The 16,402-nt window shown below is 43.1% G+C and overlaps 1 protein-coding gene across 14 annotated transcripts in view; it reads right to left on the bottom strand.

The window, feature by feature from the left end:
- PHF14 (PHD finger protein 14) overlaps positions 1-16,402 on the bottom strand; it is a 1,035,579-nt gene that overhangs the window by 602,211 nt on the left and 416,966 nt on the right. For 7 of the 14 annotated variants that reach the window (XM_085630765.1, XM_085630772.1, XM_085630767.1 and 4 more), the window contains one exon: positions 14,382-14,528. The exons of 2 other annotated variants lie outside the window; for them this stretch is intronic. In XM_085630765.1, coding sequence (XP_085486891.1) covers positions 14,382-14,528 — 147 coding nt within the window. The remainder of the gene's footprint in view (positions 1-14,381; positions 14,529-16,402) is intronic. 5 more of the 14 variants (XM_085630766.1, XM_085630769.1, XM_085630770.1 and 2 more) reach the window with 1 other exon arrangement.

Genomic DNA, 16,402 nt, shown 5'->3' with positions numbered 1-16,402 from the left:
ACTGCTCTGCTTTAGCACGATTCTGGAGGGGGGTTATGGCCTGCCTCTCTGAAGTGTTGGGCTGGGACCTTCCCCGCTCGCCGAAACTGGTGCTCCTGCATGTTATGGACGGAATTGGGGGCAATATCTACAAACTGCATATTTTGCTACTGGGATTTACCCTAGCTAAAAGAGATATTGCCAGGGCTTGGAAAGCATCGGTAGCGACCTCAGTATCTGCATGGAAGAATGGCCTGGACTTCTGTATGGGCTTGTAGACTCCTATCTTTATGGCTAGGGGGTGTCCACACAAACACTTTAAAATTTGGAAGCGCTGGGTGGACTATCGTGGCTTGGAGTTAGAGCCCGTTCCGATGGCCAGACACTTTGACCCGGCTTAACGTTTTACTTGATTGACGCAGAACGTTGCTTCTTGGGTGATGACAGATCATGTTTGCATAGACGATGCCTTTGCTTTGCAGCTCTAGAGTGCGGTGGGGGGGGGGGTTAGTGGGGTTATAGTTATCATGTTATTATTTCATTTGTATTGCTCTTCATTTTTTCTGTTTTGCTCATAAAAATAGTCAGAATGATGTATGTTTCTACTGCAGAGGTTTCTGGGGCACAGAGCTCGGCTTTATGTGTGTTCTTTGACACATACAATGTGTTTAAAAAAAAACAGGGTGATCCACTAATACCACAGTATTGCCTAAGAAATGTTTTGAGTAATGGGTAGATTCAGTGCATCGCTGATCTTAGTGAGAGCACCAGAATGGTAATTGAACCTCCTGCACCAAATCAAGTGCCTCATTTCCACCCCGACAAGACTTGTTTTATCTTTAAATATTTATTAAACACATTTCCACAGCCTTACCAATTAGTCACCAATAGGCCTCTCCGGTTATAAACAACTGGGAGAACTCACAGGCCAATCTCCCTACTGACAATTCAACCTAAAGCTCTGCCTGCCTTTCACTCTCTTCATGCTGGTTTGAAATGCAATGACCAGAGTGGAATGTTTTCAATCTAGTGGAATTATCTGACAATGTATTAAGTGCCTCTGTGGTCTCTTAACACAACCAGGGATTCTGAGATGCTTCAGCTTCAAGGTTTTCTGTTCTTCTTTTAATTAGTGTATTGAATGTAAATTTTTACAGTGTACATATAACATAAAAGTAGACCCAGAACTGATACCGGCCTTGATTATCCCAGTATTTTCTTGGGGAAAAGGGACCTAAATTTATACGTGCTTACATAAAACCCTTTCCAAAATTGTTTCTCGCATCGCTTTGGTGCTATTGAGCTGTTTAAATAAAGTGTGTCACTGTGTTGATATGCCATACAACTCATCATGCATTCTGTTCAAGACGCACGTTCCTCAGGCGGGCTATATTTTAGGGAAACAGGCCAGGTGCGGTCTAAAGTTTGATAGGAGTGTGCAGAGGACTATGGATTTATTTAATATGCTCCTGGGTGACATTATTTTTGCAGACTAGTACAACCAGCAACTTATCCCAACCGTTCACTCCAATATGTTCCATTGTCTTTCTAAGGTGAGCGGTTATAGCCACGTTTTCTGCCTCAGCCCATTTTAACAATTCTTTCATCCAGGTATCAGCCCATGGCATGGTTGTCTACTTTCAAGACAATGGTATTTGCCTCTTTGTGAGGATCAGCACTACATCTATAAACTTAGTTTCGTTTTTTTATTCCCAACAGGCAGAGTTTCAGGATTTTGAGGTCGGATCTACCCAAGACCAAATCAGCCACAGCTTTCCAGTAGGTGGACAGTGCTGTGTGGGTCAAAAACATATGCAGCAGGTCTGCCTCTGCCCCCACCTCACAAGAAAGTGTTAGCTGTTTATGGGGAATATCTTGTGTCTGTGTTGGCATTAGGGGTGCACTATGCAAGACTTTAAATTGGTTTAGTCTAAACCTCACATTTCTTGAACGCTCTGAAAGGAACATCATTGCGTTAGCTCATTCAGCATCCATCAGCTGCTAGCCACATTTGTCTCCCATTTGCACGTAAGCAAAGGGGTAAGGGGTAGAGTCGACTCGCTAGTCGAGTGCAGGGACGCTGGGGACGCCATTTTGAAGTCGGCGCTCTAGTGTTTCAGCACCTCAGCGTATTTAATGCACGCTGCCCGTACGCACAGCGGACTGGGGGCTTGTTGATTGCGCTTTTGCTCTTTCCTTGCTGCTATCCTTGACTATTTGCACAATTTGTTTGCTGGCCCACATACCCGCATTTTAAAAGACATATGAGTTGCACATGCACTTTCCCGGCCGCTACTTGTGCTAATTTGCACATTGGTCGAATATAGACCAATTTTAATGTTGTAGGACGTTTTACTTAATTCTGTTTACCTACTTGTCAGTGCTTGTCAATTGCGAGGGGTAGAGTCAGCTCGCTAGTCGAGTGCAGGGACGCCATTTTGAAGTCGGCGCTCTAGTGTTTCAGCACCTCAGCGTATTTAATGCACGCTGCCTGGGCGCGCCGAAGGCGCGCCTAAGGAAAGCCCGTCTGCGCCCGGACGGAGGCCAGGGCCAGAAATGCTGCCCTTTTTTCCAGCGATCGAAGATTTGTGTACAGCAGTCTAGAACTGATGGCGTGTCGACCCTCCTCCTGCCCTCGGATGTCCAGTCTGTCTTTACAGGATTGTTGGCAGGTAAATTTGTGCTTGACTTGCGGATTTTCAACATACGCTTCCAATATCCTGAGCCCTCAGACTTCTCTCCCCGCACCTGCGATGGTTAAACTAAAAGCCGGGCTGATAAATTGTAGCTCATTACCAAAACACGCTTTGGATATTTTTCAATCCATAACCGATTACAACTGGGATCTGCTATTTTTGACAGAGACATGGCTGCGTAAGGATACTAGCCCTACACTGGCCCTGGCCATTCCTGACAACTATGGCGTAACCTGCACTAATAGACAAAAAGGGAAATTGGGTGGGGAGTAGCCATTATTTATAAATCAGATTGGGAGCTGGTAGCTAATAATCTTGATCAGTTAGACTCCATTGAAGGCCTCTCTTTCTGTATCAAATTTTCAGCGTCCTTATCTTGGTCTGGCCTGTTGCTTTATAGACCCCCTAATGCCAGTCTCAATAAAATTCCTATTTTAGCTGACTACATCTCTCAAGCTAGTATACGCCATTCTAATTTTATGGTGCTTGGAGACTTGCACCTACATGCGGGTAATCTCCTCTGCACCCATAGCTCCAATTTTATCTCCACGTTGGCAGGTTGTACTCTTCAACAACATGTGTCTCATTCAACTTACAAGGCCGACCATACTCTGGATCTGATCTTTTCTAATTTCTCTGGGATTATTGTTGACTCTCCATTGCTGGTACCTTGGTCAGATCATTATCTGATCCCTTTTTCATTTTAGATGACTGGCATTGGAAGAATCTCTACGATTCCTAAAGAGTATAGCAGAAATTGGAGGAAAGCCTCTCCAGAGTATCTAAGTCAACATCTCATCAATTCGAAGCCTTGCCCTTCTATGGATCTTGAGAACAGTATTTTAAACTTAAACAAATGGATAGTTGATGCGCTTGACTGTCTTGCTCCATTGAAAGCAATAAAATCACACAGATCTCTTCCTTCTGTTCCCTGGTTTTCGGAGGAGCTTAGAGCTAAGAAATCGGAATGCAAGAGACTCGAGCGCAGGTGGAGACTTAATTATTCCACAGCTAGCAAACTAGATTATCGGGCAGCCCTCAAAGGATATCGTAAACTTCTTATTGGACATAAAAGAGGTTTTCTTGCTTACTGCATTCACAGCGCAAAGAACTCGTCGAGAGAAATTTTTAAAATAGTGAAATCTTTTACTGACCCGTCAGCTCTGTCCCTTACTCATCCTCCATCACAGAAGCTCTGTAATAGTCTTTCAGAGTTTTTTTTAGCAGAAAATAGCTTCGATCTATGCCTCCTTTCCCGAGCGTCGGGAGACGTCACCGTTATTTGGGGATGATGACTTGAGTTTGATCTCTTCACCTGGCCTATCAGAATTTGCCGAGGTTGCCATGGACACCTCTCTTCTTGAACTGCAGAAGTGTAAATCTGGCTCGCCAAATGATCCTTGGCCAGCCAAACAATACAGTGTTTTGGCAGAACTCCTTAACCCATATCTGAATGATATTTGGAACTCCTCACTGGTACCTGTCCTGCAGTCTGGAAGCATGCTCTTCTCCTACCCATTTTAAAAAAAGCGAATGCAGATCCGGAATTAACTAGCAATTATAGACCCATCTCGTTGCTTCCAGCTCCAGCTAAAGTTTTGAAGAAACTGGTTTACCAACAATTGGCTGACTATGTTGAGACCAATAGTCTCCTTCATGACTCGCAATCGGGATTCCGCCCAGGCTATAGCACGGAAACAGCATTGATTGAAATGGCCGATGCTGGGTGGTGGATGGAGGCTCTAAGGCGGTGTTGGTGCTGCTGGATCTTTCCGCAGCATTCGACACCGTCTCTCATCCTGTTCTTCTGAATCGGCTCAGAGAAATTGGCATTAGGGGCGCTGTGTTGAAGTGGATATCTTCTTTTTTATCGGATCGTAAACAACAAGTCCGGATATATCCTTTCACTTCCCCCATTAAACCACTCAAATGGGGTGTGCCTCAGAGCTCGGCTCTGAGCCCGCTACTTTTCAATGTTTGACTCCTCTGGCGGAAATGATTGCAAATACTGGGGTCAAAATTATAGCCTATGCAGATGATACCCAGCTCTTGTTCACCTTTAGGGATGTTCATACCGCCACCTTTGAGCCTTTAAAAGACTGTTTGAAAAGTATTGCGAGCTGGATGGATCTGAATTTTTTATAACTCAATGCTAACAAGACTGAGATCTTGTTTTTTAATCAACCCAGTGCCCTTTCTTCGAGTCTGTGGTGGCCGGATGAATTGGGTGATGCTCCTCTTCCTAAAGACTCTGTTAAGAAGCTAGGTGTGAGATGGGACATACATATGTCCCTATCCACACAGGTTCAAACAGTAGCAGCTGCATGTTTTGGCAAAATTAAAACCATTAAAAAATGTATCAATTATCTTCCTAATACTACTCGCAAAACAGTGGTTCACGCATTGATAACATCCCATTTGGATTATGCCAATGGATTGTATTTGGGCCTTTCTATGGGTTTGATGGGTAGACTGCAGACAGTTCAATATGCGGCAGCCTGGCTAATCTGCGGGGTTCCTCTACGTCATCATATTACCCCCTATCTACGAAAACTTCACTGGCTACCCATTGCCAAACGTATTGAATTTAAGGCTCTGACCCTAGCCTATCGAGCCAGTATAGGTAAAGGGCTGTTATATTTAAGAAAGAGACTTCGCCCTTACCATCATACCAGATCTCTTCGTTCAAATAATAAGCATTTACTTGTCATCCCTCGGTTTGCAAAATCTAGAATGGGAGGTAAATCCTTTGAGGTAGGAGCCACTCAATATTGGAATAACCTGCCGCTTGAGCTCTGTCTGAGACAGTCTGACATGGAGTTCCGTAGGTCCTTAAAAACGTGGTTGTTTAGTCGCTCTGTTTAGAGCTTAGCCTCTTGATCTGTCCCTGTCCACTCTAGCGCCGGGACACCCCTTTTGGGGTAGCTGTGCGCTTAATAAAATTCATTTCATTATTATTATTATTATTATTATTATCTGTTCTCAGACTTTCTGCAAGGCTAAGGTATACTGCAGTTATGACCTTACAGGTGTGAGTATAGTGTGATGAGACTCAATGTGTTGGGGGTTTTGCATAAGTGCATGGCCATATCTGTCGGACCAAAAGGGCTAGAGTACCATAGGTCAGAAACTGACTAGCCAATATGTTGAAAGACTGGTGCACAGTTGTTGAAATGTCTGTAGAGCTCCGAAAATGAACAGGTTGCACACTTTCAGGATGTCAATTTTGGTCCAATCCAGTGTAAGCAGATTTTGAATGTATTTAAGATTAGGAATGAGACCACAGTACGAGTTCTGCGGAGTAAGGTTCAGCACTCCAGCATTAACATGCCATTTCCAATAATCTTGTTTGTAGTTTTGATGGTATAATCCAACAAGGAGCTACAGAGGGGTAATAAATGCCAGGCCACCCTCCACTCACATTATAATCCAACAACAAAGACCTGGCAGTAAGTGTCACTTTTCATCAGTTCTCAATATAAATACATAGGATCACTCATAGGGTAATGTATGTATCTATTTCCCCTAAATCAGTAATTCTTTTCATGAACTCAGAAAAAATCCCCTGTGCCTTACAAATTAATATTTAATAAACCCCACAATGTGAGGAAAAACCAGCCAAGAATTGAGTCACTCAACCAGCACCCATCAAGTTCGGGAAGTGTTATATCACAGAGATTGTGATGTGCCAGAAAAAAGTGTGGAGGAATGAGAAAGTATCTCACGTGTTCGCGAGATATTTCCCCCGAGCATGCAAACAGCATTCGCGAACAAGTAAAAAGCATCGCCAACAGGCGGAACAAGCAATTCCGCGTGTTCGCGGAACTCTGCGTGCTCACAAAGATTTTTTACCATTTTGCGGAGATTTGCGTAGCGCGACTATGCAAATTACGCCCACCCCTAAGTACGAAACATACCTATAAGCAAGTTCACACCATTTTCCCTCAGCTTTCATTTGCCCTTTTAGAATCCCTTTCTAGCATGTTGTCCAGCCATGGTGCAATCAGGAGAAATGGATATCTTCACATTTTCATACTCAATATACCTCTATTGTCTGGCCCTGCAGTATATCATCTCAGTCTTTATAATTGAACAGTTGGTCTATTGTAGCATGTGGAGAAGCCCCAGGATCAAACCTGGGCACCAAGTTCCATGTACCCTCTCTAAAAGAAAATATTTTAGCAATACCAATCCCTGTTGTGTCAGGTATTTGTCTGTGCTTTATGTGGACGTGTAGTTGACACTAATAGCTTCAAATATACTAAGAGTGATCCTTGTTTGTTTTTAACCATTTGAGAGCTAGTGAAAAAAGGAAAGTAAACGGTGTGCCCCACCAGTCATGTTTTTAACTGTCTTTAGTTATATGAAAGTAGTTTGGCAAGAGATAAGGCATAACTTGATGGGTTAGAGAGGAGTTATACAGTGGTATTGACAGTAAAGTGTACACGAGGCCAGAGCTCCACTTGAGACGAAAAGCGCCTCCGAGCAAGAGAGACGCCTAGGAACCTTCAGCGCGCAGAACTGCTGACATTGCGCATTCTCTGCAGTGGTGAACAGATCTAACGTACGCTCTTCACAATGCTGAAAGATGTTGGACCACCTCTGGTTGTAGATGTCATTTGTGATCCACTAGGCATCTGCATCTGAGTTTATCTGCTCTGGCGTTCAGAGCGCCCACCAGGGGTTGAACCACCAGGGACAAGCCTTCACGTTCCAGCAATGTCCAGAGGTGCACAGCCTCTTGACACAATCTACGACCCGACCCAGCCCTTTTTGTTGGAGTACCATATGGTGGTGGTGTTTTCCGTGAACACCTGCACCATACCCGGATTGCCCGAAGCTCCAACAGGTTCATGTGCAGCTTCGATTCTATTGGAGACCAGAGTTATCTGATCTCCACCTTTCCCAGGTGTCCACCCCAGTCCAGAGAGGACACAAAAGGCTGGCAAGCCTGTTGGCCATGGTGGTTGGGAGGGCGGAATAGGCATAGCTGGAGACCACTTCTGTACCCGCGGAAGGCAGACTGAAGAGTATGAGGGGCCAACACAAGCCCAAGGACCTGGCTGTAACTCTACTGTACTTGAAAGATGCCAGCACTGAATCAGCCTAGTCTCCTAATAGGCAAGAGACATCAAAGAGCATGTCCATGAGGGAAGCCTGGATATTTCCTGAAAAAACAAATCTTTTCACCCAGGTGTGGCGTCGTAAGGCCACAGAATATGAAATCGCTCTGCCTAGTGAGTCGGTCATGTCAAGTCAACAACTGATGGAGGACTTTGCTGCATCCCTCCTGTCGACAATGGCCTGAGAGAGTATGGGCCATGCCCCCTCCGGGACCATAGGCAGCACCTGCGCGAACGAATTGCATAGAGTATGGGAATAACGGGCCAATAGGTACATGGTGTTCACCGAACGCAGTGCCAGGCTGATGGAAGAGAACATTCTCTTACAGAAGGTATCCTCTTGGATTCCCTAACCAGTGGAGAGGTAGGAAACGCGCCAGAGTGAATGTGGAACGAGGAGGCTTGGATCACCAAGCTCTTCGGGGTGAGGTGGTGGGTAAGGAAACTGGGATTTTAAGGAGCGGGATGATGGCAGCGGGCAATCATCCTATTCACAAGATCCCCTGTGCAGAGCTGGCTTGGACGAGTCCCAAGTAGGAAATCTGTAAAGGCTTCATTAAATGGGAGTAAGGGTTCCAAGAGGAACCTCCTGGCTTAACACACCTCTTTCAAAACATTAGTTTTGACTGCCACTGAGGACCTCACCCCGTCCTGCACACCACTACAGCAAGAGAGGCTCCCTCCTCCGTAGCCACAGTAGGAGGGGAAACCAGGCCAGTGTCAGGTGAGGTGTCTAACACACAGGCCTCAACCAGTACCTCATACCATTTACCCTCCTCAACTGGTTCCTCCCTATAACGGTCCATAGACCCCTTCCAAACGTCTTCTCTCCAGGCCTATCCATTAAATAACGAAAAACCACAATGGTTCCAGAAAGAAATTCATCAAGGAAAACAAATCAAACAATTTTTTTTTTTAAAACAGGTACCCACAAGAAGATTTTGTCAATGTAGCGGAAAATATTCTTTTTTTTTAACATACTACAGTAGAAAGACAAACAGTTTGTGCCCATCATGTGACACTAAACAAATATACACAAACACACAGTGTAAAGGAAAATGGTCCAATGACAAAGGGTTTCCAATTCAAATCAAGCTCCCCGCATTACAGCAGGAACAGAAACAATGGTGCGTCAACGGCTTTTCGACCCTCATGATGTACTCCATGGGCCCCTAACATCTTGTCCTCCAAGAAGGCTGGAGACTTCTATATCAGATGTGAGCCTTCTGTATCTTGAGACGCCATTCTTGGCCAGTCCAGTGGTCATTTGCATTGTTGGCTTATAGTTGCTTGTAAAGTATTTTCCTGTCCTGATGATTAGCCAATAAATCACAAGGGTCGAAACTGGTCAAGGTTCCAGATCAATAGGGCCGCCCCTATTGGGCGTAACCCTATCCATTAAATAGGAAATAAGGCACAGGCTCCACTCTGTGGATGACGCCGTTGGGGGCTCCATGTATAAGTTGGGTAAGACGATGGGGATGGCACCGCCTGCGGGCATCTGCACCGAAGCGAGAGCCGAGGAAGGTCTCTGTCTCGTCGGCGCAGCTCCGGATCTACTGAGGAATCCTTGTGGCCCAACAGAAACCGAGGGAGAACCCGCCAGCGTGGTTCCAGTAGGGGCTTCTCCTACACCTGTGGTGCCCAAAGATGAGGCGCTTGGCCTCAAGTTCCTTTAACTGGGTGGGGGTCGCTCTAGCTCTCGAAAACTCTGCAAAACGAACCCAGTCTTAGACCCCACCGACTCATGGGGCCTGGTGTAGAGACACTCCCTCATCTCGTTGAGTGATTTTGGTGGACATAGGACAGTCAAAGATGGCTTGAATTTCTTGAGTTTGTGGGACTCGTCCGCATTACCCAAGGACTCCAAGTGCAACAAGGATCGTCACAACGGGCTCTGCAGACAGCCCCGGGTACTCTTATGCAAACGGAACTTCGAGCATTGCGGAGTTGACCGATGTCAGGAGCCGAGTAGCTTGAGGGATCGCTCACTCAGCACCTTGGGGTGCATGGCACGGCAGTCTTTACATGCCTTGGAGTCATGTCTCGACTCCATGCACCACAAACACACCAAGTGAAGGTCTGTTTCCGACATTTGCCTGTAACAGGTCCCACATGGTTTGAAACCAGACGGTTTCTTAGGTGACATCCTCATATCAGTAGAACATCTCAGAAAAAGGGTTGACAAAAAGTAAATAAAAAAAGCCAGCCAAAAAGTGACTGAGGGGTAGCTCAATCCAGATCAGCACTCTCTGGAGCGAAAAGGAAAGAACTGATGTCAGCACACCAATATGGCACATATATAGGTACCACGCATGTCACTTACGTTGAGGATGCTAACAATGGAAATACTGAACTGAACCAAGGCACCTACAGGGGCGCAGAGGTATTGCTAAAAATGTTCCAGATCCCGTCTGATGCCTGGGGATATTCAAAGGTAAGGAATCTGTGGCTAAAAAGTCTCTATCAGATATTTGTTTACAGAGTCAAATGAGAATTCTGCTAGAACCTCAGGGTGTCTATTATTGCAAGCTACAATGCCAACAAGGATTGGGTATAACAAAAATCATCAATAGTATTGGGGCTCAAACACTTGAAGAAATACAATCAGAACAAGAGGAAAAGTAGTCACAAGTCTGGCTGAACGCCCGGTGATTAGAGCCCAACTGAAAGAACATGGGCTGTGACTGAAGGCCCTGAAAATAATCCCTATATTGTCACAATGGCATGGCAGTATGGAAAGTATTAAATGTTAGAGTCTCACTCAACAAAACAGTGGGATATAATGAGACTAATGAGGAACAAGTATCAGTTGTAAAACAGGACCAACCACAAGTTGAAGGAATAGAATCATGGAGTATAGAACGCTTAGACATGCCGGAATATTTCTTTGGAAGACTGTCACTGGAGGAATCTGTGTTGAAGAAGACCTGGTATTTACCCTGAATGATAATAGGCCTTTTCCAGAGCCCACAGGGCCAGGGAAAATTGTTGTCTATGGAAAAAGACTATAAACCGACTTCAACCATTCAATATTCTTCTGAATTACATATGAATACATTTGAATCTTCACAATACATAGATTTTCCTAAAAGAGATCGGTACAATATCTGTTGCTACTGCATATCCTTAGTTGTGTGCGCAGAGGCTGGAAAGGCTGTGGAGCCTGACAGTTGGAATAAGCTCCTCTTTTTCTGTTTATCGCATCACACTGAATGCTACAGGCTAATTGGGCCCAGACTTTGTTTATTATTGCGGAAATAGTCATTTCACTCCTATGAAGCTCAAACAAAGGTATGGAACATTGATATTTACATACATTATTAGCTACCGGCCCGAATAGACATCTCTGCGCCTACCATGGTAACTTAACTAGTATTCTTGGTCACGGCCGGCACACTCAGTACACTCAAATAGACTCAGTCCAAATTGGCACCTTGGAGGATCTAACAATTCTGGAACTCACAGCTGTGTTTAAGTGGTATCTTGAAGATAAAGGCAGCCAATAGGCCCAACAATAAAAAGAAAACAGAAGACTTACCTCTAGGCAGAGATGTATCCCTTGAAAAGTGACTACACAGATCAAACAGTTTCAGCAAGGCATCAGAAAAGACCTACGCATATTGATGAATAATTATGAACCAAAAAAAGCGGTCTCCTGTAAAATAAGTTAGGGGTACAGACCAGGGGAACGATATATTATTTATAATAGACTAAGCACTAGGCATAACACTGGAGATCTAGTGAAGCTACCCATATTGCTCATTGAAGGAGATGAAATATTGGATTTTCTATTTAAACAATGGGAAGAGACTATACATATCAGTGTGGGCTGATTTATGATGCCCACGTATTTCAGTTTCCGTCATTGGTTTTAGTTGTCTTTAAAATATTTGTGGCATGAGTGAGTGACAAAATAAAGATTCAACAATTAAACACAACAATCAACTCGGCTGTTGGATAACAGGCAGTAAATTAATAGCCAATCAAGTAATTGCAATTCTTGCAATTTTAGGCAATGCATGTTTATGAGGCTCCAAGATGGGGCCTCCTCTACGTAATAGCACCGTTACAGAACAAATCTACACTTCAGCCACTGTGGGAAGTATGAGGCCTGCTGTCTTTTCAAATTTCTGTGGTTATCAATTTATAAACAGATTTTATGAAAATAACGTCTCTAGAACTCGACATGGAGGGGTCTGTTCCAATGTTGGGAACTGCTACTTATAGTTGCAAATTATTATTTATCTTGTAACAGCACAATCAGCTGAAGGTCTAAGATGGCTGCTCCTACAGTAAACAGAATCAAAAATAAAAACCTAACCCTGGTATCATTGCGGAATGAAGACATTTTGGCTGCTGTACATGATTTGCTTGCATTCATTGCTGCAAAAGCTTTGTAACAAGTCAAAGTACGAGAAAGGAACTTTATTATCAGTTCGTGTTTTCAAAGCAGGTAAAGGTGGATCAGATCAACATACCACTGGATGCTTGGCATACAGAATTATTGTACGATAACTGCAATCTACTTGAATTAGTGCTGCTGAAATTGAAGAAATATTACCAGCAGGGAAAGGCAATTGTGTAAACAAAAGGGCCACTGTATAAGCCAATAATACTATGAGGGATTTGGAAGACATATATGCCTTCACTGACAGCCCCAGGGACTGTCTGTAGCCGTTTCTTTCTCCCTCCCCTTTTTGTGCCTGCTATTACTAAATGGCAACACAGTGAATCACGTCATCCTGCAAATGTCAATCAGTAATAGAAGGAGCAAAAGAAGTGAGACTAACGTTGCAGTGTCCTCCATTCAGACAACAATACTTGAATTCGGGGTGTTGCTTATCAGTTAGCTCAATATTCTACGCCTTCAAATCAGTTCCAGAGTCTAATTAATCTCCAGCGTACTCGAATATTATGTTTATTTTCTTAAACAAATCCAATTCTTTGCCCTTTCTTTGCCAAAATTCTTTTCTCCTTGATCTTTAAAAATACACCGGGAAGAGATTTCCCAAAGCTTTCACAGCCTAAATACCAATCATTTGGACCTTGTTTTATCCCTCTGCTCATAACGTTTCCTGTACTGCATTTTCTAGGGCTTCTTGCCTCGCGTAATAAAGAACACGAACACACACACATACACACACTGTCAGCCCCATTCCTCGACTGGTATGTTCAAATTGAATTACTATTTGATTCTACCCACCACAGCATACAGTATGGGGACATGGGCTTGGGAAGCTTACGTCATTCATTGGCGCTCGTGCACTGTGAGTGACAGCATTTTTCCCGATCATATGCAGGCACTCATCTAAAATGATGTGCACTTCAGTACTGGACTGGTGGGCCTATAGTTGCCAATTTTCTTTCCATTTGATTTTTTTTTTTTTGTCATCCTTGTGTGGTGAAACAATGTCTTCAGGTTACAATAATTCAAAACCAATAGGACCCACCTTTATGCCAATAAGAAATACATTTTCCTGTGATGTGCATTACTAAAGCTAGGAGTTTCAGTACCTGTTCTAAGCACCCCTGCCGTTCTATTAAAATAATCTGTGGTTATTTTTTAGATTTTAATTTTTTTTTTTTGCACTGATGTGGGCTCCACGTTTAGATGGCAGTATGGTTTCTATTTCTTTTGGTTAATGCACTCAATAAAAATTAACCATTTCTCTAGCTTGTGGTGCCATGGCAGTTGGCATTGCTAATGATTGTTTTCAACTATTGTCCTCTTCACTTTGCTAACAATGAGGCCTCTAAAGGGGCTTGCGTTAGCATGCCTGTAGTTCTTTTTTATGCTATCTTTATTAAGTCATGCGTTTACCAGCACTAATATGCTTCCTGCCCCACAAAAGTGGGTTGGGAAAGTAAGAACTATGAAACCCAACAAAACAATTTATGGATCTAGTGATCTTATGCAGTAACAGTGTTTTGATTTCACTTTAAGAAATGACCCACCATTGCCCTATGAAACATGTTAAATCTCAGTAGGAGACTCTTTATTGATGAGAAATGCCAGACACAGTGATCGGAAAAAAGGGAGGAAGAAGGATGGGGTTAAGGAGGGAGAAATATAATGCTTCTTTAAAAATAGTATTATGTTTGGCTTAAATGTTGTAAACCCTTTTCTTTACAACAAATATGCACTGAAAATGTGAAATGTCAGGCAATGACTAGAACCTAACTACAAGTACGTCCTTAACTGGTCATTTAGTCAACTTTTCACAAACGGTTTGATCACTTTTTCATACTTTGACCAAGGTCATGGTGAGGCAGAGTGTTACGAAGGTCAAAAAAAGAAGGTTTCATGGTAGCAGAAAAATACTCCAGGAGGTAAAATCAATATGAAACTCAAACAAGTGATCTAGGAGACGATCTCAGAGTGAAGGGGAAGAGACAAGAGAATACAAGGTTCACTATGAGACCATGGGAGGTACAAACGTTGTCATTTATCATCAAAGTGCAGCATTGGCATAATATACTATCAGAAAGAGTTCGAAAAAAATTGCATTTTCATTCCTCAAGGATGGACTAATTTCTACGGACTCGGAATCTTATTAGGTAAATTTATGTGATTTATTACCGAAAGAAACTCAAGTGGAGGAGGAGATGGTTCCATGGATAAATCCAATTGCCTCAAGGAGCCTGGAGAGAGCTTTCCTCTTTTAAGGTCCTCAGCTTGGCCCAGATGAAGCTGGGAGCTTCTCCGTCTTCCTCTGGTACAATGCTTCTAGGGGAAAGGGCAAAAGTAACCATAAATGGAATCATAGTAGTTTACTAATTACATTACAATAACAAGTATGAACTATTCAATACCTGATCAATCAATAAATGAACAGTAGGCGGCTTTGAGAGACAATGCCTAACTGGACAATTTGCGTCCATTCACTTTTTCCAAGTTCTTATGACCATGCTGGCAGCACTGAAAAGATAACTCTATGCATCCGGTGTGCCCGGACCAGGCTATAGCTGCACATCTCCAATATTGAGCCAAAGCATGTTAAACATTCGTTACAGGCCATCTTTACTAAGGACACTAGGATCTCTTTGGAAATGCCCCAAGGCGTTTATGTTCGAGGATGAGAGAAGATTAAGACCAAACCAATGAGGCCGTGAATTGAGTCAACATGCATCAAAAGGTACAATCTACACTTAAAGACCTGGAAGCGAGGTGAGATAAAAGCTAAAGTAGTACAATAGGAGCAGTATGTTCTGAATTATTGGTCTACCTATAAGGCGTGAAGGCAGGAAACAATTAAGTGTAAAAAAATATATTTTTAAATCATGGGAACCAGTCAAGTGTCACTAGATATGAAATGCATCACAAAGCCGCACCTCTGAAATGTAAATGGCAGAAACATTCAAGGTCAGACATCGAAGCTTTTTTGCTGCTGTACCAAAAGAAATGTCCCTTGCATAGCCTTTAAAAAATAACATGTATATTAACAAAACCAGGCCACCATACTTACTTTAAGCAGGCAATTACTTTAGCTAAAGGGTACAAACATCCAAGGGGGCCGTAACAAACTGCTCTCTAGAAAAAAAAGCGCTATTGCTGAATTGGCCTTTTTTTAGCCACTAAGAATTTTTCCTATTGCCAAAAAACACATTTTAAGCTATGCTCATACTACACGGTGCTTTTTCCTTTTCACCAATCCGAAAATGAAATCATAATCAGTGATTGTGAAACATCCAGGATAACAATATTTGTACATTAATAAAAGAATATAAAACGACTGGTTCAGCATGCTTTACAGGAGAGTTAAGCACCCAATGCAGACATCTGTGTTTGACTAGATCAAGAGTTGAACCCATAGCAAGGCAAACTTTGTCTTTCTTCCGTCTGTGATCGGATACACGTAGTACCCTTGAAATGGGTAATAGTAACAAGTATTATTTACAGTTTTTAAAAATCTAAGAAATGTGGTATTAACCGCTATATACATTTCTATTTGCAGGTAGCAGAAAATTGCTCTTTTGGGGCATCGGTGACAAAGAAACAACACTGCACAATGTAGAAGACAAGGGAAAAAGAACCCAAAAGAGCTATGATGGAGACAAACACAGGGGGACATAACCATGGTGTTCAGGACCAAGCAAAGAGACAAGTAAACTAAACGCTTAGAAGTGGGCTTTCACAAGAATCATAAACGTGGGGGCAGAGGTGGATTTAAAAAGTGTAGAATAATTATTTCCGATGAAGTGGGAAAACGCCGCAAGTACAAAACGTACAGACAGTAAGGGATTATAGGGGATGGACGGAGACATTGAGTCTACTGAAGAGCAACAGGTGAGATAAACAGGGCAGGTCAGTGCAGACTGCCAAACGGCACGAGTTGAAATATTCTATGTCGACACATGAACCATGCAAATGCAGGAGACAAGAGGCCTTGTATTAGAGTGAAGGCAACAGAAAAGGTGGAGCAGGAGTCTAAAGCGTAGCTCAACTGAAGGTGTGAAGTTTAATGCAGCCATTAAACCGGAGGCGCCTTTAGATTAAGACTTCATCTGTACTATTTGTAGAAGGAGAGTAATAAAAATATGTCAGTGTAGGAAGAACTGGAGAACAAAGTGACGAGGGGCAATCAGATGAAGTGGGGTGGA

The sequence above is a fragment of the Triturus cristatus genome, chromosome 10 (genome assembly GCF_964204655.1).
Source record: "Triturus cristatus chromosome 10, aTriCri1.1, whole genome shotgun sequence".
Classification (NCBI taxonomy): Eukaryota; Metazoa; Chordata; class Amphibia; order Caudata; family Salamandridae; genus Triturus; species Triturus cristatus.
This window is presented reverse-complemented; position numbering and strand designations above follow the sequence as displayed.